Below are 27,284 nucleotides of genomic sequence, written 5' to 3'. Positions count from 1 at the left end.
TTCGTAGACTGTATACGGCCACAGAATAATAATGAGCACACATTGCTGCACCAGCAAGAGAGCATTTTGGGGAACTGGGTCTGGGCTTTCTTCAGTGGTTTAACTTGAATTACCCTGCTATAGGATGAGAGGTCCACCCTGAGGACAACACCAGCTTGCGTATAGCCTATTTAGCCTATGCATTTTTATTCCCCGATTTTAAATCGGGGACTAGAAATGCATTTGAAGTAGCTAAGAGAAAAGTAGAAATGTTTAATTTATAAAATAATAATAATAAAAAAATCAAAATATTGACAAAATGTCCTTAGGCTACTTCCCGACATATGTCAGTAAAATGACAACTACTTTGTTACTGTGTTTGTTAATCTTTGTTAACATTATATAAAAATCCAGCTGTTCATGGTTTGTTCATGTTAGTTCACAGTGTATTAACTAATGTTAACAAGATTTGAATAATGTATTAGTAAATGTTGAAATTAACATTAATTTAACAAAGATAAATGAATGCTTTATATGTGCAGTTCATTTTTAGTTCATGTTAACTAATGTAACATGTAGTTATATAACTGTATATGTCATGTAATTAATGACCATTATTCTAAAGTTTTACCTTGTGTTCAACAGAAGAAAGCAACTCATGCAGGTTTGGAATAACTTGAGGGTTAACCCCTTGCCTATCACCCCTCCATTTAGCAAATTGAGCATTTAGACATACTCATAGTTAAAAGACAGCTGCTCACACGTTATTCTGAATATACACATAACCAATATATATTTGGAAACACTTGAGAGTTTACAGCTGAATATTTAGATTTACGCAGACAGTTATTAATATAGAGACATATAGGCTAAAACATAAAAATAACAAATGTAAATATTTTAAATATTTTTATGTATAAAAATAATATGTGAATGTATAATTAACGACTTACTTTATTAACTACAAGTTAAGTGAAGCCACAAGTGTGGTCATGCTTTATTTAAAATCTGAGGTTTTTATGTCCAAAACTATGAATTTTATGAAACATTTTCTTAGACCATGTTTTTAGAGATGCTTTTATCAAATAAGTTTGTTGGCCTTTGGCAGTCTTTTGTCTAAAGTCTGGCAAGGAAAAACAGCTCAATTAATGCTTCAATGTGCTCACTCGACGATCGTTTCATACTTTTGAATATGAGACGTAATTCTGATTATTCTTTTGTTATGAATCTTTTGTTTTTTTTTATCATCCATTATTCAAATCCATTATAACATGCATGCCTGCCTAAATGGCCCATTAACAGGGCGGTATTTCATTTAGTAAGCCACAATCTAATCTAAAGTCTTTCTAAAAGAAAAAAAACTAAACTAAAAGCACATTGTGTGAATCATTGAAACAAAATAGACAAAGCTCCTGGTCCAACAGGTGCATTAGAACTTCAGTTAATATCAAGCCACATAGCACAATTTAAAAGATTAAAACTACACCTTCATTATTTACGTCACTTTAGACCACCATTGAGTGTTTTTATTGGTTTCCTGTCGCTATATAATGGGGATTTCATTCATATGGCGATGTTAAAACATGTTATATTCATCATTTTATATGGAGCTAAACGCTAAACCTGTTCGCAATCATAATGTAAACACCCATTATTGATATAAAATAGGCAAAATCACATGAAAAATCACAAAAACCTTATTCCATAGTTATCGTGTGTTTATTAGCTACTTAGTTCACGTGTTGAAATGTAGAATTGGTTCTTCACAGACACAGAATGAGGAAGTGTCCACACAGGAGGAGCGCGTCATGCGGAGGGCAGTGCTGAGCATGTCTATTGCTCTGAATGCCTATTATTATTGGCAGCTCAGTGAACAAATGAACACCTGATGACTCATATCTGGCGCATATCATTAAGAGGAGACCCAGAGAGAGCTACAGTCTTGTTCAAAATAAAAGCAGTACAATGTGACTAACCAGAATAATCAAGGTTTTTCATATATTTTTTTATTGCTACGTGGCAAACAAGTTACCAGTAGGTTCAGTAGATTCTCAGAAAACAAATGAGACCCAGCATTCATGATATGCACGCTCTTAAGGCTGTGCAATTGGGCAATTCGTTGAATTAGTTGAAAGGGGTGTGTTCAAAAAAATAGCAGTGTGGCATTCAATCACTGAGGTCATCAATTTTGTGAAGAAACAGGTGTGAATCAGGTGGCCCCTATTTAAGGATGAAGCCAACACTTGTTGAACATGCATTTGAAAGCTGAGGAAAATGGGTCGTTCAAGACATTGTTCAGAAGAACAGCGTACTTTGATTAAAAAGTTGATTAGAGAGGGGAAAACCTATAAAGAGGTGCAAAAAATGATAGGCTGTTCAGCTAAAATGATCTCCAATGCCTTAAAATGGAGAGCAAAACCAGAGAGACGTGGAAGAAAACGGAAGACAACCATCAAAATGGATAGAAGAATAACCAGAATGGCAAAGGCTCAGCCAATGATCACCTCCTGGATGATCAAAGACAGTCTGGAGTTACCTGTAAGTACTGTGACAGTTAGAAGACGTCTGTGTGAAGCTAATCTATTTTCAAGAATCCCCCGCAAAGTCCCTCTGTTAAAAAAAAGGCATGTGCAGAAGAGGTTACAATTTGCCAAAGAACACATCAACTGGCCTAAAGAGAAATGGAGGAACATTTTGTGGAATGATGAGAATAAAATTGTTCTTTTTGGGTCCAAGGGCCACAGGCAGTTTGTGAGACGACCCCCAAACTCTGAATTCAAGCCACAGTACACAGTGAAGACAGTGAAGCATGGAGGTGCAAGCATCATGATATGGGCATGTTTCTCCTACTATGGTGTTGGGCCTATTTATCGCATACCAGGGATCATGGATCAGTTTGCATATGTTAAAATACTTGAAGAGGTCATGTTGCCCTATGCTGAAGAGGACATGCCCTTGAAATGGTTGTTTCAACAAGACAATGACCCAAAACACACTAGTAAACGGGCAAAGTCTTGGTTCCAAACCAACAAAATTAATGTTATGGAGTGGCCAGCCCAATCTCCAGACCATAATCCAATTGAGAACTTGTGGGGTGATATCAAAAATGCTGTTTCTGAAGCAAAACCAAGAAATGTGAATGAATTGTGGAATGTTGTTAAAGAATCATGGAGTGGAATAACAGCTGAGAGGTGCCACAAGTTGGTTGACTCCATGCCACACAGATGTCAAGCAGTTTTAAAAAACTGTGGTCATACAACTAAATATTAGTTTAGTGATTCACAGGATTGCTAAATCCCAGAAAAAAAAATGTTTGTACAAAATAGTTTTGAGTTTGTACAGTCAAAGGTAGACACTGCTATTTTTTTGAACACACCCCTTTCAACTAATTGCCCAATTGCACAGCCTTAAGAGCGTGCATATCATGAATGCTGGGTCTTGTTTGTTTTCTGACAATCTACTGAACCTACTGGTAACTTGTTTGCCACGTAGCAATAAAAAATATACTAAAAACCTTGATTATTCTGGTTAGTCACATTGTACTGCTATTATTTTGAACAAGACTGTATGTGCATGTTTTAGCTCTTTTAGATCGAATACTTCAGGTGAGAAAGGAATACAAATGGTATTCTGTTTGACAAACTATTTTGCAAGCATGTGGTAATATGTCAATATTTCTCCAAATATAAGCACTTTTGAACTAAGAGCTAAACTGAAAGCTGTTCTTTGCGAGCTTTGTGAACACAAATGAGCTGCTGCAGACGAGAGAGAATTAATGTGTGTGTGATATTCCATTCGAAATTTCGTTCTTAACGGATTGATTATAATACACTCCTGACATAAATTAAGAAATTAATGTCACTGCAACCCAGTTTTATCATAAACAGTGTTCAAATATCGAAGACTTTAACCTGTCTGATGATACTAAGTTTGTCCAGATAAAGTAATAGTGTTATGTTTAAGCAGTGAATGTTGAATAATAGTAATCTGGGGCCGTCTACGATCTTTGACAGGTTAAAGGGTTAGTTCACCCAAAAATGTAGTTTATGTCATTAATGACTCAGCCTAATGTTGTTCCACGCCCGTAAGACCTCCGTTCATCTTCAGAACACAGTTTAAAATATTTCATATTAAGTCCGACAGCGTATCTAAGTGTAGGCGAGCCCGATCTCACGATAATGCGTATAAATAGTGCAATCTTGTGGAATGTATACGCCAAAATTTTCGCGTGCATATGATACGCACTTTATGGCATAGTATACGTACGAATGTATACGCCAAATGTGGAATGTATACGCCAAAATTTTCGCGTGCATATGATACGCACTTTATGGCATATTATACGTACGAACCCCCCACCCCACCACCCTAAACCTACTCATGACCGTGCCATTTACACACCATAAAGTGCATATCATATGTACGCAAAAAACTGTGTAGCATTTGCAAAACTCATTTTGGCATATCCATTCTACGAGATTTCACACTTGTACTATTTATATGCATGACCATGAGATCGTGTTCTGTAGGCACACTATACTGTCCAGGTCCAGAAAGGGAATAAAAACATCTTCAAAGAAAATTGAAAAAAAAAGAAGCATCGAAAATTCATTTTGGTCCAAAAATAGCAAAAACGACGACTTTATTCAGAATTGTCTTTTCTTCCGCGTTTGTTTTCAAACCTCAAATAAAGATTCAAGCGGTTATGAATCAGCGTATTGATTCATGATTTTGTCAAACTGCCAAACTGCTGAAATAACGTGACATTGGCGACCCGAATCATGAATCAATACGCTGATTCATAACCGCTTGAATCTTTATTTGAGGTTTGAAAAAAAAACGCGGAAGAAAAGACAATGCTGAATAAAGTCGTAGTTTTTGCTACTTTTTGACCAAAATATGTTTTCGATGCTTCAAGAGATTCTAATGAACCAACTGATGTCACATATGGACTACTGTGATGATGTTTTTATTCCCTTTCTGGACATGGACAGTATAGTGTGCATACACTTAGATACGCTCTCGGACTAAACATAAAATATCTTTAACTGTGTTACGAAGATCATCGGAGGTCTTACGGGTGTGGAACAACATTAGGTTCAGAATGTCAGGAGACATTTGGAGTTATTAGACATAAATTTCATTTTTGGGTGAACTATACCTTTAATACAAACTGGCTGTATTTTACAGTATGTGCACTTATGTGTTACAGTGCTGGCCTACTTTCCTAATAAAGTTCTGGGTAATATCAGGTAAATAGGTTTAGGTGGGGTAGGTTCAGGGTTAGTACCTAGTTTTTTTCCAGTTATTGCAATTACTATAATAAATAGCCTACATAATGTACATAGGGAACAGGACTGTAAAATAAAGTGCTACCATAAAACCTAATAGCAAAATTGAATAAACAGCAATGCGTGTCATGCCACAAAGTAAGTAAAAACAAGTAGTAAACTAATCACCGAATTGGGTTTTGAACCATTTGAAAAGCATATAACATCAGCCTTTTTTATGACTACTCTGTAAACAGCAAGAACATTTTTTTTATTTTTTTTTACTAAATTATGTACATTTTATTTACTATTTGGAATACAAGGCACTGCAAGCATAAAGGAGCATATTTTTTAGCATTATCTTGAGCATCAACAGACAACTGTGTCCTGATTATAGACAAGAACAAAGGGACATTCTGTTCCACTTCTATACAACGGCTGTGGCATAATCCCCATTCATACCTTACGGAAATATGGACATTTTCCATGTCCTGCATTGGTCATAGGCTTCACAATATGCAACATTTCCTCTTATTACCAAAGCCAAATGGCACTGCTATCAGATAGAGGTCCCAGCAGGGTGGCTTGTTATTCTCATTAGGTTGTACTGGTCCCAATATCAGTCTTGTAGACAGGTAAGGAGCAAAGAGGTCTTATCTGCACCAGCAGTTACAGAGCTTGGGCAAAAGAAGTAATTTACTGCACATTTAATTTCTCATTCAGTACTAAATCAAAGAAGCACAAAGGCAGAAACATCTGTGCAGTGCAATGACATAAAAGGTGATAGCAGATATGTGTTCCGTAAGACAAACAGGCATTCAGAACAGCCCATCCCCCTACCCCATCACCTCCCTCTGTGACTAATGGGGGATCCAACTTGGTAATCCGATGGCTTTGGGACTGTGGTTTAACCCCCAGGTCTCAACAGTCGGCTGGTGGCAGGCTTAGCCATGACCGGGGTAAATCATTTACATGCCCATATAGGCCACCAGACTTCTCAAGCAAATCCAGTTAGGGCATAAAGTAAATATGCGTGACAGGCATCATGGGATTCCACAAACTTCAATGTAAAAAAATAAATGGTAATCTGTTATTATAGGGGGAAAAGACTAGCGGAGGGCAGTTGGTTTAAAACCCTTAAAAAGTGCTTAATGTGGCAAAATTATAATTATTTAAAAAATATTATTAATGCTAGTGATACTATAGAAAGGGAACTGAAAGATCAAACAAGTAATAAGTATCTGATCAAGATTAATTTGTTCTATGACATAAGCCAGACAACAGCATAAAAGAACCGATGCACTTGTTGCCATTAGTAACAGAGCGGTTGCTGTGGACACAGAAGATTCTGATGTCTTTCGTAAAAAACAAACAAAAAACAACCTTACTCCAGGGGTCAAACAGGAACTGTAAGCAACATCTTGAGTAAATGTAATTACTTGTTATACTTGATCAGATAATCAAGGGACTCATCAAACATAAGTGATGAACTTTACAAATCACTTTAAACTGAATTACATGCAATAGACTGTATTTTATGAGGCATCATAGTAAGAAAACATTTCAATGTTCTTTTCTGTCCAATTAGTCCACCTGTACATCATGTTTCATCACATATTTTTGGCTGTCCGAGCAACGTTTTTTTATTCATACATTTTTTATGTAACAGTAAAATATGGCTAAAATGACCACTACATTTATCCACCCTTCTATTATGTGAACATTGCTCCCTCTGCAGGGCAGAAAGTGGTAGTACATCAGAGTCCAGAGATGGCTATTGTAAAACAAAAATACGAGCTGTGAAATTGTTTACATTTCGGTTAAATTATGCATTTAAAAAAAAATGTATTCTTCTAATTTTCACATTATGAATTTATTTTTTATTGACAAAACAGACAAAATCTAATTCTTACAATGTAATATGAATAAAATGAATTAAATACATATTAAATACAGATATCATGAGAATGAAATGGGACCGTTTCATCTCACACGGCTCTTCTTCAATGTGGACATGTCCCCGGATGCTTTCCGTTTGCGTGAAGATGTATCTTGAACCTTTTCTAGATCATCTGCAGCTGCACCAGGAAGATAGTAAGCGTCCATTGAAGGAGATGGCTCCTGAATTTTTTTTTTTTTAAATATTAAAAGGGCAAAGTTATTAAATCATACAACTTGTTGCCTTGCCAACCATTTCAGAGCTTAACAGAACATGCAATTACAGTAATCAAAAGTCCACATTGTTGCTTCTGGTACATTCAATGTCAGGTGTAGGGCTGCACGATTAATCAACATAAAACCAAAAAAATCGCTCATGGACGAGTTTGGAAGGCAACATGGGCCAAACCCAAGTTTTCACAAACTTGCAATTAAAGAGAGGCTCAATGGTTTAACTTCTGAAAATTAAAACAGTGATATGTATTAGTATTGTAATTCTACAGTTGTACTGTAAAATAAAATCATTATATTTCTTAAATACAATTATTTTGACATTTTTGTGAAATGTTAAAATAGTAATTTCTTACTGTGTTTAATGTTTTAATTTAGTAAAAATATTACTAGAGTAAATATAATTTTACTGTAAAATAAAATATATGTCTGACACTATTTTAGTTATCTTGTTACAAAATGTACTTGTAGTTACTTGAGTAATAACTGCAAATTATGCATAATTACATGCAACTAAACCTATAGTAAGTACATTTAATTAAATAATATTACTTACTTAAAGTGTATAAATTACACAGTAAAATATACATTATTAATTTAAGGTAACTATTTTACGGTGTCCTTGTTACATGTACTTACCATAGTTGTAATAATAAATTATGCATAATTACAATGCAACTAACCTTCAACCAAACGCTAATCCTACCCTAACCCTATAGTAAGCAGTTACTCAGTACTTTTATAATGTATAATTACAGTGTAACAACAACACCTTAAAATAAAGTGTAACCATATTTCATTATAAAATAATAATAAAAATATTGGTTGTACTTTATTTTAATATTTTTTTATTATGATTCTTATTTTATAATTATATAAAATTATATATTTATAAAATAGTTTCTGCCAAACTGTGCAGCCCTACAAACAAGGACAGGAAACAAGAAGCTTTAATAATAATAATAATAATTATAATAATAATAATAATAAATCCCAATATCCCCCTTCCCTCCCCACCCCCCTCGTACTGCCATGTGACCTGAAATATCATCTCTCACCTGCATGAGGTAATCAGCAATGTACTCGGGTTTTAGGCATTTGACCCCCTGAGTTGCCGCTTCACTAATGTCCACTCTGACATCACCTGGTTTTAACCGACTAAAATCCACAAACAGGTGAGTGGTCTCTTTAAACAGTGAGGGAGAAGGGTCTGGTAATACCTATACGGATGAAAAGAGGGTTAATACAGGACAAAGAAACGACTGCCTGTAAGGTCATAGGAAATTAAATCTGGACTCAAGAGACAATATGACAAAAGACAACAGACAACAGACCTTGGCTCCTCCAGACTGCAGCAGCCTTCTGAATCCAGCATCTCTGGCCTGGTCAATATTCAGCATTACAATCCAGCCACCAAAAGCTCCCTGCACAACAACAGCTTTAGGCACTGCATCATGTACTTGCAGGCTTATCCATGCTAAGTGTACATACACATATATGTGTGTGAGTGTACATATATATATATATGTATATTGATATATTTGGGTACCTCCTTGTTTGAGCCACCATGTAGTGTCTTCCTCCATCGCATGGCTGCCAGTGCCAATCTCTTCTGCTGGGAGTTGATGGACGGCAGAGCTTCCAGTATAGAGCTGCTGCCCCACTCATACTGCTCCTCCTGGTACACACACACACACACCCAGGGCATGAACATCATCTGAGATCATGACTGAAAGACGGGGAACACAAACCCAGACACACACCTTTATAAAGTGTCCTTCTGCACGGCAGGCCTCCAGGTATGAGCGGTGAAGGATCCACTTGCCCGCCGCCATAGCGGCCAGATACTTCTCATTCCGCAGAGGATAACCCACAATCACATGAGTGCAGCTAGGGTCAAAACTCTGCTTCTCCAGCACAACACCACCTGCACATGTGACATAGAAGATGGGTCAAATACAAGAAATTTAATTGGGGATTCATTGAGGTAGCGCTTTTTTAATTTTTTAAAGAAGTCTCTTATGCTTGCACCAAGGTGGCAATTATAATACAGTTAAACAGTAATATTGTGAAATATTACAATAATTGTATTATATTTTAAAATGTAAATTATTCCTTTGAGGGCAAAGCTGAATTTTCTAATATGCTGGTCTAATGTGTTCAAGACGTATCATTTCTTACCAATGTTGAAAACATTTGTCCTTAATATAAAACACTGGCAGACAATGTACAAATGTCAAGCAGTGGAAGAAACAGGAAACACTGATTTGTATTGTGAAATAACCTAGCTCCTCTATGAGATGGCTGTAGTCGATGCGTTCCTGTGGATTCAATGAAGACAGCAGAAATCGTGGAGGATCCTTCCTCACCTCCTCCTCATCTTCAATCTGTTGAGAACAGTTCCAGTTAGATCAGATTCAAACAAAAGGAGTTAGAGCTGCTGTCCAGGGATAGGTGTAGGTGTACCTGTGGAAGGGGAATGGCTGGCGTTTTAGAAATGGGGAAAGCAATACTAGGAGCTTTAGGCGTTTCAGGGTTCTGTAGTGTGTCGACTCGAGGTGGGGTCACCTTTGGCTTCAGCTGTGCGTCAATGACTTCAAATGCGGCTAGAAAAGGTCAGAAGAGTTAAATAATTTAGAACATTTGTACTTCAGTTTCACTTCTTCACACACTCTAACGTTCAAAAGTTTGAGGTCAGTACGTTTTTTAAATAATACTATTCAGCAAAGACATAAAAAAACAAAAAAACTTGAACTATTTCAAATGCAAAACTTGGCATACCCATTTCCACAAGTTCAGAGTCAGTCATGGAGTCCCTGGCATTGGTTGTGTGGTCAGAGTGAGGCAGCGGGACGAGGGCGAGGGGTTCTGAGTGCTGGGAGGGGCTTCCAGGCCACTGCAGGTTATCGGCCAGTTTAGCCCTCTCCTCTCGTGCTGTGGGGTCATCCCACACAATCTGCTCACTCTGAGACGGCTCAGTGTTAAGGTCCACGGCCACTTGACGTGACATCCTGACAAAAGACAATCTTTTAACATGCAATCCTATAAATGCAACTTCACAAAGCAAAAAGTGAGACAAGATGCAAGAGCCTGCTGGTGAACAGGATGCACCTAAAAACAGAAGAACACATCCTGTGTTTCCTAATTAACAACTGAAAACTCTACATGCTACACGCTATGACACACTGATGGCATCACTGATTTCAAACTGGGGTCCGGGGACCACCAGGGGTCCTCCAGAAAGTTCCAAGGGGTTCCCAGAAAATTTCAGATAATAAAAAGACATTATTAAGGATAAAGTCTTCTAATCCATCTAATGAGTTTTCCTCACTATAGTTACCCTTTATCTCGCTCACTGGGGTTGTAAGGCGGTATTCTTAACGCAGTACGTAAGATTGTGAAAGTTACTTATACAAATAATTTTTTATTTAAAATTTTCTTTAGCTTTATAAACCAATAAGTATAGCCAAAATAAGCTTGGAAATATGTTGTATTTATAATGTCACACTTACTATTTACGGTTTCATATACATAAAAATATATAGACAGATTTTAGGAAGGGGGTCCCTCATAAAATGGGGTTCATCATATTTGGGGGTCCTTGGCATCATGGAGTTTGAAAACCCCTTAGATACAGTACTCTGGGTAGTTTTGTTTTTATACCGTAGGGCCTCTAAATTGCGGCTCCGTCTACCCATTCGCCCCAGGCTGTCTGGGGTGTGGGGTGAGTCCAGCCCCCCTGAGCCTGTTCTGACCAACCGCGAAGAGCCTCGACGACCGCTGGTTAGTTTAGTGGCAGACATGATCTCCTGTAGCTGCCTTTGAAGATTCTCCCTCATCTCCAGTGCTTCTGTAAGATCTTAGGGAGGGATAAGGAAAAAAAAGGAGGAGAGAAAATTAGCTCTGAATTGTGACTTCAGAACAGTCAGAGACAAACTATGAGATCACATCTTTAAAGATGACTCACTTTTTCTCTCAGTGCTGAGGGTCTGATCTTTCTCAGGCTCTCCCACACTGACTCGCTTAGGGGTTGAGATGTCTGTTATGTTGTCATCAGGGTCAAGCTTTAAAAAAGTTTTTTTTTTCAAGTTACATTTAAACAAAGAAAAAAAGCTCAATAATATGCTGGGATTGAAGAGTATCGATAATGCTGTGATTAGTCCCTCACCCTGGTCTCCTCATTCTCTGTGAACGCCCTGAGTCTGGTGCGGGGGGTGGAAGGGGGAGGTGACCTCTGAGTGCAATCTGCCACCTGACTCATGGTGAGGCTCATTTTAGGGTTGAACGTGAAAGGGTAGAGCAACTCGGACACATGTTTCTGCTCATCTGCGCACTGAAAATGGAACGGACAATGAATTTAACGAATTATCCAGTTTACACTATGCTTTACAGTCCCCCTAGTGTTTCAAGATTCCATGATCGCTGAATAAAATGCAAAATTAACAATGTCTATTTTTTTTGCAGTCCTGCATAATTTGCCAATTCGCCATTTCACCACAAAATGATCACAAAAATGTATTAATAATAATCATCTAACTGAATTATCCCTAATTTAAAGTTGTTATGCTTAAAGGACAACTCCGGAGAAAAATTAATCTGGGGTAATTAACAAATGGTTACCGAGTAGATTGTTCTCTGGGATGCGTTTTCATGAAAATCGAATGTAAAGAGTTTTATCTCTATCAATCAATCAATCAATCAATCAATCAACTTTATTTATCTAGCACTTTTAAAATGATGATTGTTTCAAAGTAGCTTCACAGTGTTAAACAGGGCAATATTGCAACAAAATTTGATTTGGCTAGTTTATAGAACTAAATATGACCTAATTAATAAATGTAATTTGTATATTTAGTTGAATAACTTGGACCATAATTTTAGTGTCCCCAACTGAGCAAGCCAAGCCAAAGGTGACAGTGGCGTCACCTTTTCCACCATATAAGTTAAAACAACAATCATTTGACAAGGCTATTCATTTTGTAAAAATATGTTATATATTTATATTTTTGAGAACTGATGTATGGTGTTTCCTATGATGTTTTTGCCTATTTGTATTTCAGATTAGGCTACATCACAGTCAATGCAGTCTAAAATGTAGGCTGAATGACACACTTTAAGCAGAACATCTCAAATGGAGATTGATAAAATGCAGCTTACTTGTTTATTGGTGTTTACAGTTCAGAGAGAGAGCTTGCGTGCATAAGGTTGCCAGATTGGACATGTTTAGGTAAAACACTGGATGCATATAGGTTTTTTTTCACAGAAAAGCTCTGTTTGGGGGGTTTAATTACTGAAATATGGCAACAGCACGAATGCAAGCTCATTCTCGTGCGCGGATGATTTTGCCCTTAAATAAGCCACATAACCTCTATGTAGATATCAGATAACAATTTAACATATTGTTTCAAATCATTCTAGGGCACCTTTAATACCACTAACAAGGCTCAAAATAGCCTCACACTAACACAGTAGCATAATGAGGGTCCCTACATGCAAACCGAAAGATTGAGAACTTTGTAGGTGTGCAAACAGTTTAATAAGAAGATACTTTATAAAGACAGTACATTACCCGTTTATGGACAGGCATCATCTTGGAAAACATGTGGCTCGACTCGTCAAGACTTTTTTCCAAGATGGCTCCTGTCTCTATATGCGTAATGGACGTTTAAGTCTTTAATTAGTATCTTCTTATTAAACTGTTTGTACACTTACAAAGTTCTCAATGCTTCAGTTTGCATGTAGGAACCCTTATTATGCTACCGTGTTAGTGTGAGGCTATTTTGAGCCTTGTTGTATTAACTAGCGATTTCATTTCACTTACCCTGTACCCCATAGACAAGCGTTTTAAGCCAATCTGTTTTTAGAGATAAAACTCTTTACATTCGATTTTCATGAAAACGCATCCTAGAGAACGATCTACTCGGTAACCATCTGTTAATTACGCCTTTACTACCTTTCTGGGCTTTGAAAGTGTTAATTAAATAGCTGTCTATAGATGGTCCAAACAGATGGATTAGATGGATATATATGGATTTCATCAAAAATATCTTAATTTGTGTTCCAAAGATGAACGAATGTGTACTCCAAGCACTCCTGCAACTTCTGACACAAATGTATAATTTATATTTACATTGGGGATGTAAAATCAATAAAATATTGGTAATCTGCCAATTTTTTATTTATCGGTTCACATATATAATTTTTTATGCTCATTTCCCCAATTTTCAAATTTTGATAACCTTTGCTATAATGTAATTCAACTTAAATGTATTCTTTAGCAGATCTCAAAATGTATTTATAGACAATAAGAAGTATCTGCATGTACGTACAGCCTGTAGCCAGTGTTGTGACACTATATGAAGTCCTCTCTCTTTGACAGCTCTGTATTCTTTACTGTTATCTCCAACTTTACCCTGGTAGATGTAATGAGTGACAGAGTCGTCACACGACCACCTAAAAACAAACATGACATTAGACTTCGCACCTACACCCTAAAATATGTCTTACCAACATCTCAGGAGGAACTGTTTGGATACATGCATTGTAGTTTGATTCTGTGAGTTAGATATTTAGATTTGTTAAATACCTGAAGTCTGCACCGAGAGAGGCGGCCACTGCATTGAGTTCACTCTGTTTCTTGCTTAATTTCTTGCTCACACACACCACCACGTCCCTGAGCGGAGCTGCAGTCTTCTGCTCCACCTGCAAGACACACACACACACACACACACACACACACACACACACACACACACACACACACACACACACACACACACACACACACACACACACACACACACACACACACACACACACACACACGTAAATATCTGTATTCAGATAAACAATGTGTGCATATGAGTGAGTGTGTGTATACCTCAGGTTCAGGCTCTTTCCCCAGTTGTGGACTGGCAGTCATGGCTGCGAGGTTTGTGACATGACTGCGGTTACTGTTGGCAACTGCAGCTTGAAGGTTCCTCTCGATGACCTCTGAGAGAGGAGTCTCCGCCCGTTGACCTTGCTGAGGGTTATTACCAGGAGTCTGTAAATGGTCAAACACATCCTGCAACACAGACATGCCAACATATTACAAAACAGTTATGATTTAGTTTTATCTTTATCATCCACTCCTCTTTTACCCTTAGAATTAAGCAGGCTGGTTTTTCCATTGCATCTTCTATATATAAAATTAGCTGTCTTATGATTAACCCCTTTGCATCTGGAATAAGCAAGTTTCCGAATACTGAACAGGTACTGATTTGTAAATGGAATGATGTGTCTGACAATGTAACTAACTGTGTGGCCTTTTCATATCAGTTTATTAACAACAATTTAATCCTTAACAGCAAAAAATGTTTTCTGAGCTTGAAAAGAGATATCTCTTCCCATTTCTAGCTTACCTTAGTGTTAAATGAGGGTCCGAAGAGTCTGTCTCTGCTCAGGAAGCGAGAAGGGGTGTCTAGTTGGAGGGAGGAGTCTTTTTGCATGGCTCCTTTGGCCTCCTCCTGTCCTGGGGTTGCCACTTCCGCCTGTTCCTCCTCTCCCTGTCTCAACTTTCTGACTGCTGAACGGACAGTGCGGCTCTGAAAGCGAGTCGTGTCCAGAGGGGTGATGGCAGCGCTATTTTGTGGGCCCAGTAGGGGTAGCTCTGGGGAGCGTTGCAGGAGGCGCAGGGGCGGCGGGTCTTTCTGAGATGCTCCAACAAAACTGTCTTCACTTCTCTCTATAGGAAATCACAAAGAGAGAGTAATAATATAATGTCCAAGTGACCAATTAATGATGTTGTACAGAATTCATGTACAGAAACTTTTAACAATAAAAAAAAGGAAAGCAATCACAAAATGTTTATTAACGACAGCTCATATAATTGCTGAAAAACATTTGGGATCATCAACTATAATACTACTTCTGACTAACCTGGAGAAGGTGGCAGGTCAACCAGGTATCGTCCCTCATCGGCACGCTTTCCTGTTCTGGCAGACTCTAAAACCCAGCGGATCGTGACTGCAGGCAGACCCCATTTCTGGGCTGCTTGGTACTTGGTGCCCTCAGGGGTTTGGAGTACCAGATGAGTGCTGGCCAGCATTCCCTTTCTCTGATTAGCAGTCCGCACAAAGTAATCCTGAACACTGCAGATAGACGTGTAGGGGGAGAGAAATAAGAAAATATAAGATCAGATTTGACAGATTTTTTTTGTAGCGCCGCACAATTTGGCCAAACAAAGTAACACATTAAACGAAATAAGAAATATAACTTTTGAAATAATACTATTTTCACTGTAAAATAAAGAAAATCTGATGTTTAAGAAATGGGCAATTATTTACAATAAGGTTTTATTAGTTAACATTAGTTCATGTATTAACTAACATGAACTAACCATGAGCAATACATTTGTTACTGTATTTGTTAATAAAAAAATTAAGCTGTGCATTGTTTGTTCATGTTACTTCAGTGTGCATAAAGTAAGGGATAATCCACGGCTAGCCATGCATTAAATGATTTTAATGCACAGCGTAGAGGCGAAGAACCACCCGACGCGAAGCGGAGTAACCATGGTTATTTGCCAAGTTAAAAACAAGTTAAGGCTGTAACTGATGTTTTTTAAGAGACAGGTTAAAAAGACGGTTGTTTTCTTAAGTTACAAAAAGTAAACTAAATAAAGATTGCCTAGTCACTGCAGTGCCTGCATTCATAAATAATTTTAATAAATCCATTAAATAATCATTAAATTATGTTCGCTATGCTTAAGCAACGAGGGGATCTTCAGACTGACATAAAGAGATTGCGAACGCATCTCTCTCTCTCTCTCTCTCTCTCTCTCTCTCTCTCTCTCTCTCTCTCTCTCTCTCTCTCTCTCTCTCTCTCAGTTCTCTGTCTCTCTTTTAATAATGTATTTAAATAAATGTGATAATTTGTTCATATAAAAACATTTCTATGGCTCTACTTTATTTAAAGCGACGGAACTAACGATCCGTAACTTAAGAAAACAACCGTCATTTTAACCCGTCTGTTAAAAAACATCAGTTACAGCTATAACTTATAACCATGGTATAAGGGGGATAATCCACAGCTAGCCATGCATTAAAGGATTTTATTGCACGACCTAGAGGCAACCACCCTCCGTTTTGCGTCGGCCGGTTCTTCGCCTCTACGCCGTGCATTAAAATCCTTTAATGCATGGCTAGCCGTGGATTATCCCTTACTTACTGCACACCTTCCAGCCAATCAGAATCGAGCATTTAAACAGACCATGGTATAACTAATATTAACAAATACTAAGTTAATATAACATTAATATGACAACTTTAATTTTATGGTACAAATTAAATGACAATGTTTCAAACATTAAACCAGGGGTGTTTAATCCTGATCCTTGAGGGCAACTGTCCTGCAAAATTTAGCTCCAACCCCAATTAAACACACCTAAACCAGCTTATCAAGGTCTTTATAGGGATACTAGAAACTTCTAAGCAGGTGTGTTGAGGAAAGTTGGAGCTATACTCTGCAAGAAAGTGGACCTTCCAGGACCAAGTTTGGACAACCCAGCATTAAACCATCAAGCTTTTATTTAGTTCGCCCAACAATTAAAATGTCATCATTTACTCACCCTCAAGTTATTCCAAACCTCTATGAATATTTTTCTTCTACTGAACACAAAACAAGATATTTTGAAGAATATGGGTAACCAAACAGTTGATGGACCCAACTGATTTCCTTAGTATGGGTGGAAAGAATACTATGGAAGTCAAATGTAAATAGTGACAGAATTTACATTTTTGGATGAACATTCCTTTAAAGCTTCTTTTTATATTGGCAGCAGGTTTATAAACACTGCTCAGCCAAATCTGGTGAAATGGGTGGCGCACACTGTGTTGTTAAATGCACATTATAAGCGACCTAAACTCAGAGCACTGATGGAGTTCCTGTGGAGCAGCATTTACCACAAACAGAGGAGCTCTGTGACACTGAAAACAACCGGTGATGAGCTGCTCACCTGTAAAAGAACACAATGCTGTGCTTTTCTCTAAAACGTGCTACACATAAAAAAATGTATTAAAAAATTTGCAGTTCGCAATTTAGATTTTTTTCTATCAATAGAGTGATAATTAGACTGAAGACCAAGGTTATTATAGTTTCGCTTTTTGAAATTAGTTTTTATTTTATTATCGTTTTCAATTTTGCTACAAATTTCAGTTTAGTTTTAGTTCGTTTTACAAATGGTTTAGCTAGTTTTAGTTTAGTTTTTATTTTGCAAATACATTTCTATTTAGTTTTTATTTATTTAGTTTCAGTTTTAGTTTTAGTAATTATAGTTTAGCAGAGTTAGCATAATGAAGTGTAGAGACCAAATCAAGGTCTTTCAGCAAAGTTAATGTTTGCACAGATTAGACTTTAATCTTACTAAACATCCTTAAGTGAAATAACTTGATAAACGAGCATTATTGTTTAAACCCAGGACGGTCTTACAAAACATGCATAAAGTCGGGTCTTCACCTTTGAGCAAAAAAGCTTGAGTCAAACTATGACCTATACAAACAACAATCTGGAGATTAAAAATGAAATAAATTATATTTTGATATTAAAAAATTATATTTGATATTTTTGACATAGGCTAATACTCAGAGGATCTATCTTAAAGAACCAAATAAATGCAAAGTAAAATATAAATGTAAAAATTATAAATTCCAGACAAACTCATTCATAACAAAGATGAAATATTGTTAAACAATTAAAAGCTTATTTTAATTTCTTCAGTAGTACAATGTAGGCTAGCTAAAGTCATCTGAATACAGCCAACACACACTGTTGTGCTCTCTCTCTCTCTCTGTGTGTGTGTGTGTGTGTGTGTGTGTGTGTGTGTGTGTGTGTGTGTGTGTGTGTGTGTGTTGTGCTATAATTGTAAAGGGGGCCAATGTCTTCACTTATCTAGTAAAATATTATGATAACTGACTAATAAGGACATTTGACTGGTCCTCACTAGTTAAAAAGGCTTATAAATCGGCCAAAACATGTTTTTATTTAAATCTATTGTTTTGCACGTTCTTGGGATGGGTAGGTTTAGGGATAGGGGTTGGGTTAGGGGATATAAAATATCATTGACCTGATATAAAATCAATGGAAGTCTATGCAATGTCCTCACTTATATAGTGAAACAAACGTGTGTGTGTGTGTGTGTGTGTGTGTATCCTGGTATTCCCTACTTTGTGGGGAAATGTCTCCACACAGATAATAATATAATATAATGTAAATGATTATGATAACACCTTTGAGCCTGTCAATATTATGCAAACATGAAATCTCAAACGCACAGTAGGCTAGTACTTGCTACTATAGTTGCTGACTTCTGCGCCTGCGTCTCTCGTCGCGTAAGAAACGGCATTCTAAAACAGTGAGCTTAAGTTAAAAGAAGTTCAACGTGCATCTCATTACCTTTTGTCATTTCCCATTTCACTGCCACGGACGCATTGATTCTTTGTGAACTGCCGTTTAGCGATGTGTTGCCTGTCTGCACGCGTCCGTCACTCAGATCACTTCACGCGCAGTAGCGCAATATGCAGACACTCCCTCAACCGCCACAGTCAGATTTTCCACCACATGAAATAGAGCTTATTAATAACGAAAACGAATATTTATTTTTGCTAATTATTATTTTATTTCAGTTAGTTTTTTAGTAAGAGTAGTTAGTTTCGTTTAGTTTTAGTTTTTTATTTATTCAGATTTTTTAATTTGATTTCAGTTTACGAAAATGTTTTTTGACCAATAGTTTTAGTCTTAGTTTCAGTTTTCGTTTACGAAAATAACCTTGCTGAAGACTGAAAATCTGTTTTAATTAATATAATGAATCCTTGACTGATTTAATGACCATGTCCATCTCACAAGGAAGGAGGTTGTGTGTACTTCAGACTTGTGAAGTTTTGTTAAGAACTTGAAACTGCCTAGAAGGTGACCAGAAGGTCTCAGTGAGCAGTCTACAGAGGTTCTTACCTTGCTCCCAGGTGTTTGGCGAGCTGAATGAGGGACTCTCTCTCAGCTCCAGTAAACTGACTGACGGACAGCACACAGTCTTTGAGAGGAGAGAAGCCCTCTCTCACTGTTACTGGTGTGAATAGAGGATGAGAGGCTAATGGCAACACACACTGCTGCTCCACACACATAGCCTGAACACACACACAAGCAGATCAATAGTAATGAATGACAAAGATGACAAAAGGTATCTTGTCTGTGCATAAATTATGTATTTTTTTCTTACCAGCCAGGTATCTGTTACGACCTCATCTACTGTGGCTTCCACGTCACAGCCCAGCAGTGGCACGATGGCATAATGCGCTACTGCTCTGGAGCGGCCGACCAAAATCTTCCCAGCATTTTCCATGACTAGCTCTGAAAGCTGGGCTTCAGCCTCAGCTCCAAAACCAACCAAGATGAAGCGCTTCCCTGAAAACAGGCCGCCCTCTGAGGTTTCAACCAAGGTTGAGTCCTTCCTTACAGCTGAAGGATCTGGAAGCAAAACGCTCTGCCTACTGCTAGTGGCCTGAGGCAGCTCCACTACAGAAAAGACAGACAGGGAAGAATGAGGAACAGACAAGAGTACACAGAAGGGGAATGAAAAATGTATCAACTCACCCACAGTCTGTTCATTGTCCATGTACTGCGAGAGCAGGTCTTCTTCTGCTCTAGCTTGACGGGCTGGACTAGGGGCAGGAGGGGAAGCTACAGAGGATCTGGAGGCACGGGGAACAGCTTTCTGAGCAGCAGGCAAATCAACAGTGGCTGGGGCAGGGGGCAGGAAGGAGGGGTGGAAGTAGCCATCTTCTGGAAGCAAAGTACCATGGGAGAAACTGTCCAGCAGCCACTGCACCGTCACTATATGGGGTCTGAGGAGAAGCACATTTAAAATCACTTATATTGCACCTTATTCTGGCTACAGATGGCAACTTAGATAGGAACAGTCAATATTAATATCAATCAATCAACTTTATTTATATAGCACTTTTACAATGACGATTGTTTCAAAGCAGCTTCACAGTGTTACACAAGACAATATTGCGTAACAATATCAATAATGTTAAACATTTGGCATTTATGCCAAGTGCAACTGGGCATTAAAACAAAATAATGCCCAGTTGCACCCCAACATAGATTTTGACTAACTTGTGAGCGGCTTTGTCAAGGAAGACTTTGACCCCCTGGTCTGGTTCTCCCATCACTATGTGCGTAAGCTCCTGACTGGGCTGGTTGAAGCGTAGACCTCCAGCAGAGTTCACCATCCGCCTCAGTTTCTCCAGTTTCTTTCCTGAAAGGCCACACAGGTACAACTACAGGAAGAAAAGAGGGTGGAGGACGGGTTTTCTGTTTCAGACTCAACATTTAAATCCACACAAATGCAACATTACTCCATTTAGATTTTTAATCTAAACAATGTCCCAAATGTGTGACTTATTAATATGCAGGAAACATACGCGATTTACTCGTATTTGAGTAAAACTAACCTTACAGCCATCCAACAGGTCATCTACTCGACAGACAGTGATGTCAAATGAGTCGACCGGATCAGGAATCTCTATGTGGCTGATTCCTGTGGTGAGCGCCGTTTCATTTACATTCATGCTGATATTGGATATATGACTCAATCCCAGAAGCGAGGGACCTTCTAAACAAACAAATAACAAAGAAATCGACATTTGTGAATTCAATTCATCAAAATGAATGATATTTTGATGTTTTATGAAATTTAAATAAAAATTATTATTCTTTTGTTTTGTCATTTTACACACTAGCTTTCAAAAGTTGATCAAAAATATAGTAAAAACAGTTATATTGCGAAATATAATAAATTCACATACTAGTTTTCCATTTTGAATATATTTTAAGATGTAATTTATTCCTGTGATGTCAAAGCTGATTTTTTAGCATTATCTTCAGTATCACATGATCCTTCAGAAATCATTTCAATATGCTGATTTGATACTCAAGAAACTTTTCTTATAATTAATGTAAAAAAAAAAACAGCTATAGAACAATGATTAGTTTTCTGTTGATTAATGTATCCAAACAGTTGCTTACCTGTCTAATTGATTTATTTATGATTTAATGCCATATCAGCCGCAATGGCTATATTCATGGAAAACAGCAGTACTTCAATACATAGTTTACAATAATTTAACAATTTTGTCTTAAAAACAATCACTATACAAAATCAGGCATAATTTTAATTATTAATTTTAAGACTTAATATTATATTAAAATATGTTTTATACACATTAAATTCAGATCCACTTTCTATTAGGTGGCCTTAACTACTATGTGCTAACATTTTAATTAATCATTTGATACAATGCACTTAGTCAGTCCCTCCAGGATTTCGCAATATTTTTTGTGATTTTAGCGATCAATATGACTGATTTTGTGGTGGTAATTTCCAGAAATGTGCGAAATTTTTTGCAATGTTTTTATTTTTTTATAATTAATATACCACATTTACCATATTATGTATTATGTTAGATGTACAATAGTCATACACATCAATAGAACAAACAAAATGCACAAATCTTCTTTATTTTGGTATCTTACAAAAAAGGCTAGCCCAGTGGTGTACTATAACTTTAATAACATGATTGCTTAGAAATATCTGGGAAAAGTAAATACAGCAATAAGCAATTGCCTAATATAAAAAGTTCTCAAATAATTAATTAATATAACAGTCAGTAATACAATAAGAACTAATAAACAATTGCTACGAGGACAAATAAATATAACATAAATATACAGATAAACAGTGTTTTTTAAAGTCGTTTAAAAAATGTTTTCGTTTAAGTCAGGTTACTGTTTTTTATTTTTATTTTTTTCAGTGGTTGAGGTAGCCTATAGGCAGCTGTATAGGTTGCTTTCACTTTAAAGATTACTGCCTAGAGTGGCCTAATACCAATACATAGACCCAATAGCCTACTGTCACACGTCCCAAACCTATTCACTTAAGACACCTCCAAGACGGACATTTAGGCATAATCATGGGTGTATTTGATTATGATTGTTCAAGGGCATTAATCCTATAGAACAAATCTGTACACTCGTGAGCGCTGATAGGCGGCAAACCCACTGAATCCGCCAGTCTGACATCAGTCCGTGTGTTAGGAGCGAATTGAGTTTGTGGTATACAGCGCTTTTATTAACTTTTTTTAGTGTTATCTGGCATATTATACTTTTATTTGCTCATTCATCCATCTAGAGTAATCAATTCGCCCGGTCCTTGGCACTTATGCGAGAAAGATTCACTTTCGCTTTCACAAAGACCACACACAAGCACCCCAACGTCTGTAATCCTCATAAAAACTATGTATTAAAGCTAAATATATAACTATGTATAAATTAGAGATAGTTCAATTAGATATTTATTTATTTTTTTTGGTTTTGAAAATAATTTTTTTGTGATGATTTTGCGGTGAAATGGCAAATTATGCAGGATCGCAAAAAAAATGTGACACTTTGCTGATTTTGCATTGTATTCAGCGATCGCAGAATCGTGAAAAACTGGAGGGACTGACTTAGTGTACTTACACGTTTTTACATTGAACTTACATTTAACAAAAATACCTGCATGTAATTACGTCTGTAATTAATTTCTGTAGTTACATTTGTAATTACACAGTTGGCACTTCCCTTACACCTAAACCTACCCTTAAACTTACTCATATCAAAACACCTGAGCCAAACTCTACCCGTATCCCACCTCAATATCAGAAAAGGTGTTTTGCAATACAATTTGAACACAGTAAGTACATATTTTTTGATGTAAGTACATTGTACTTAAGGCCACCTAATATAAAGTGTTTATATATTGCCACCTAATATAAAATAAAGTTTATAATAAATATAAATGAGTGAGTCTTGAATGTCCAATTTGGCATCTTGTATACAAACCTGATCATATCTATTTTTAAAATAATAACTAATAACTCCTTGATTTAAAACTGGATTCACCTCATATAGTTTGTTATTTACACATTCGGTCCATTCCATTTGCCATTTATTGCAAATGTACTGGTTCAATATGGGTTTAACGTCAGATGCTGGTATTTTACATTCTGTCATTTCCAAATGAAGTGCTTCCTTTGCTTGTTCATTACCAGTCAATCCCTTATGGGCTGGTATCCAACAAAAAACTATATTAACATTTTGTTTCTTCAAAGAGTCCTTACCTGTCTAATAAAACACATAATATATTAAAGTGTCTTTGGTGTTTCCATAGTTTCTACAAAAAATAAAAAATGAGGGTAACACTGGAATGATGTCATTGATAAGTGACACACTGTCTGTATGTTTAAAATAGCTGATTTCTCTGGATTTAAACATTCTTAGAAACATTTAGGATAATACATGAACACAAGTCAACAAAATATATAATATTGTTCTAGTGGTTTCTGGACATTTTAATTAAAAAATCTTACATATTGTGCCTTTAATGTCACCTTTCATCAATTGAATGTATCCTTTCTGAATCAAAATTAATTATTTTCTAAGAATGAATTCCTCTCACCTTCTTTTGTCCTGCCAGCTCCTGTAGGAGTGGAGGTGTTGGGTCTGCCCGCCTTCTCCTCGGTTCTCCTCTTATCTCCACGCTCCACAGCATACCTGCTCTCATCCTGACAGAAGCCCTTCTCGATGCTGTCAAACAGCCAGTGCAGGGACACACAGTATACATTCCATTTACGGGCAAACTCATATTTCTGACCTGAAATGCAACACACAAATTGAAGTGAAGTACATTCTAAGACTGTATCCCAAAACAGTGTGGTTGGGTCAGAGATTATGGGGTCACCTGTGGGTTCACTGACAATGAGGTGAGTGCACTCATTCATCTTGAGCTGCCCTGTGTAGCTTCCTCCATTCTGACCACACAACCTCTGAACCTCTTTACGCTCCACAGTAGAGAGTCCCGTCACACACACTGTACAGCCTTTCAGAATTGGACACAGATAATCCTCTGTATTTAGCTCAGAGTGATGGAAAACACTGGGGGAAACAATATGTGTTTTTAGATATGATTGTAGAAAAGTTTCAAATCTTTTTTTTTTAAATGTAATATTGCATTTGTTATAAATGATTTATCCACGTATATCATTAATTTCATCAAAATTCACTCGCCCTTGTAATCTTTAATTAAAATAACTTCCATGAATATCTCCTCTTCTCTGATTTTAGGCGCAAGGTCCAAACAACCTCACATGAGATTGCAGCAATAGAAAACGACAACAATCCAATCAATTCCAGATGGACAAAATCAAGTACTGTCCTACATTTTTTTATTTTTCAAGAAGCCATTTCACTCGGCCACACTTTACAACAGGAAGAAAAGACTATTGTAACTTGGGCCTAGTCCACACGTACACGGGTATTTTTATTACCGGAGTTTTTCCTCCTCCGTTTTAAAAAACAATCGCGTCCACACAAGCATGGTTTTAAAAAAAATTCCGTCCACATGAGAACGCAAAACTACGCTATGATTGGCTGCCTGATTTCCATATGGGTCCCATTCACTGCACCGATGCACATTGCACTGACTGAGGGATGCCATAGGCTCAAGTGAAACACTTCCTACAAGTTCCTTTGCTTTGGACTCAGTGACAGGTAACTGTATACACAGGGGCCGAAGTGGACTGTAATAGCTTCACACACTTGCTTTACTATTTTGTATTATTGCATTCTGGCGCCTTTGTTCTGCAATACAATGAAATAACTGAACATGTATCTGTAGGATATACGTGTGATAAGCGCTGTTAGTGGAGTCCACCGCATAGAATCGACTTACGTAAATCAAAAGGAGATGTGGAAAATCTGATATCAAACAAAGGAAAGAACGGCGCGCACTTCAATTTAAAAAGCCGAAATCTCCGGTTTCACCATCTACACGACAACGCTGTAACCGGCGTTTCTAAAAATCTTCACCCTGGCCGGAGTTTTCAAAAAAGTCTGGTTTTAGTAACCGGATACAGCGTTTGCGTGTGGACGAACAGCCAAACCGCGTAGAAAAAGCTGCGGTTTTGAAAATACCCGTGTTCGTGTGGACAGGGCCTTGGACATTGTAATTGTTTTTTCTTCCGTATTGTGACATATCCAATTGAAATGCTTTATCAAACAGCATATTTATTTTTATTTTTTAAAAAGGAGGTACTTGATTTAGAACCTTGAGAATTGATTGGTTCACTGGCATTTGCTTATTGTGCACAATCTCATGTGAGTATTTTGCGAGGAGAGGGGATATTTTGACTCTGATTATAACCTTGATTGTCTTCGTCTGAAAGAAGAATGTCATATACACCTAGAATGGCTTGAGGGTGAGTAAATTATGGAATAATTTTCATTTTTGGGTTAACTATCCCTTTAATATTTTAAGTAAAATAAAATATTAAATGTAACAAAAAATAAGCATATTTACATAAAAAATATAGTACATTTAGAGGTAAATAAATGCAAAAATACAAAAAAGCATAAATTGCTCATTTTTATTTTATGGAAGATAGAAAAAAAAAAAACTTGGGACTCAAAGGACTCATTAAGGGCTGCTCTATGAAAGACACTTGAGGGTTAAATAACTAAATTGACCATGTAGAAGTCATTGAATTACCTATCCTGAGACTTTTCCCAGCATGCTTTCACCCAGCTGGGCAATAGAATGGGCTTCCCAAGGCTTGCGGCCACCAGGTATTTCTTACTCCCCACTTCACCTGCTACCAGGTGAGTAACAGACACGTTGAGATCACGGTAAACCCGTCCACCCATCAGCTGGACAAGATCCATCACTTCACTCTACGAGGAAAAAACAAAAAATGCTTATTTTTCGTGCAGAATTGCACAGAATAATGTTACATTGATATAGCGCTTTTTCTGGGTACTCAAAGTGCTTTACATATAGAAGGGAGAATCTCCTTAACCACCACCAATGTGCAGCATCCACCTGGATGATGCGACGGCAGACATATTGTGCCAGAACGCTCACCACACACCAGCTGATTGGTGGAGAGGAGATGGAATGATGAAGCCAATCAGTATATGGGGATAATTAGGAGGCCATGATGTACTTCATCAAAATTTCTCCATTCAGCTTGGTTCATCAACCATAACTCCATCCAGGACAGCCAGGAACCTTGGAGTTGTGATTGATGACCAGTTAAACTTCACTGACCACACTACTGCAACTGCCCGGTCCTGCAGATTTGACTTATACAACATTAGAAAGATTAGACCCTTCCTATCAGAACAGGCTGCACAACTCCCGGTTCAAACTCTTGTTCTCTCCAGACTGGACTATTGTAATGCTCTTCTGGCTGGGCTTCCAGCATGCACTATCAAACCCTTGCAGCTGATCCAGAATGCAGCAGCGAGAGTGGTCTTTAAAGAGCCAAAGAGAGCTCATGTTACGCCTCTCTTCATCAGACTGCACTGGTTGCCAATGGCTGCTCGCATCAAATTCAAGGCACTAGTTCTCCCCTACAAAACAACCACTGGCTCTGCACCAATATACCTAAACTCGCTTGTTCAGACTTACACACCCTCCAGAAGCTTGCGTTCTGCTGTTACCAAAGAAGTGTGTTTTTGACAGAGCGGTCCCAACGATAAAGGTTCACGGTCCTGCTTTGGAAGCGGGCGGAGAGTAAAACTGCTTCAAATGTCTATGTTGTTGGCTATCGTCACGCGAGTAAACATCAGTAAACAACACGATCGTGTATAGTTAATTTATCAATGGAGCATGCGATGTATGGTGTGTGTTTAAATACATTTGTTTAGCTGACCAATATAGGTGTCAGTTTGTTTATTGTAAAACCACCCAAACATAAACCTAGGGGACGTTTACACAAAGTGTGCTTC

General features: G+C 37.4%; 1 protein-coding gene across 1 annotated transcript in view; it reads right to left on the bottom strand.

Annotated features, from left to right (window-relative positions):
• Nucleotides 1-5,547: 5,547 nt before the first annotated feature.
• Nucleotides 5,548-27,284, bottom strand: part of topbp1 (DNA topoisomerase II binding protein 1) — a 28,529-nt gene continuing 6,792 nt past the window's right edge. Inside the window, exons 5-28 of the mRNA XM_067435291.1 lie at nucleotides 26,044-26,225; nucleotides 24,238-24,431; nucleotides 23,956-24,150; nucleotides 20,912-21,072; nucleotides 20,574-20,737; nucleotides 20,046-20,296; nucleotides 19,672-19,967; nucleotides 19,407-19,579; nucleotides 15,339-15,550; nucleotides 14,822-15,144; nucleotides 14,299-14,484; nucleotides 14,005-14,120; nucleotides 13,748-13,871; nucleotides 11,587-11,751; nucleotides 11,386-11,482; nucleotides 11,082-11,277; nucleotides 10,200-10,429; nucleotides 9,885-10,024; nucleotides 9,703-9,805; nucleotides 9,182-9,345; nucleotides 8,968-9,096; nucleotides 8,753-8,842; nucleotides 8,477-8,638; nucleotides 5,548-7,370 (exon numbers count right to left, since the gene is read on the bottom strand). Coding sequence (XP_067291392.1) covers nucleotides 7,233-7,370; nucleotides 8,477-8,638; nucleotides 8,753-8,842; nucleotides 8,968-9,096; nucleotides 9,182-9,345; nucleotides 9,703-9,805; nucleotides 9,885-10,024; nucleotides 10,200-10,429; nucleotides 11,082-11,277; nucleotides 11,386-11,482; nucleotides 11,587-11,751; nucleotides 13,748-13,871; nucleotides 14,005-14,120; nucleotides 14,299-14,484; nucleotides 14,822-15,144; nucleotides 15,339-15,550; nucleotides 19,407-19,579; nucleotides 19,672-19,967; nucleotides 20,046-20,296; nucleotides 20,574-20,737; nucleotides 20,912-21,072; nucleotides 23,956-24,150; nucleotides 24,238-24,431; nucleotides 26,044-26,225 — 4,191 coding nt within the window. The 3' untranslated portion in view covers nucleotides 5,548-7,232. The remainder of the gene's footprint in view (nucleotides 7,371-8,476; nucleotides 8,639-8,752; nucleotides 8,843-8,967; nucleotides 9,097-9,181; nucleotides 9,346-9,702; nucleotides 9,806-9,884; nucleotides 10,025-10,199; nucleotides 10,430-11,081; nucleotides 11,278-11,385; nucleotides 11,483-11,586; nucleotides 11,752-13,747; nucleotides 13,872-14,004; nucleotides 14,121-14,298; nucleotides 14,485-14,821; nucleotides 15,145-15,338; nucleotides 15,551-19,406; nucleotides 19,580-19,671; nucleotides 19,968-20,045; nucleotides 20,297-20,573; nucleotides 20,738-20,911; nucleotides 21,073-23,955; nucleotides 24,151-24,237; nucleotides 24,432-26,043; nucleotides 26,226-27,284) is intronic.

This window comes from Pseudorasbora parva, chromosome 24 (genome assembly GCF_024679245.1).
Source record: "Pseudorasbora parva isolate DD20220531a chromosome 24, ASM2467924v1, whole genome shotgun sequence".
Taxonomy (NCBI): Eukaryota; Metazoa; Chordata; class Actinopteri; order Cypriniformes; family Gobionidae; genus Pseudorasbora; species Pseudorasbora parva.
The sequence above is the reverse complement of the archived record's forward strand: the minus strand, read 5'-3'. Positions and strand labels throughout refer to the sequence as shown.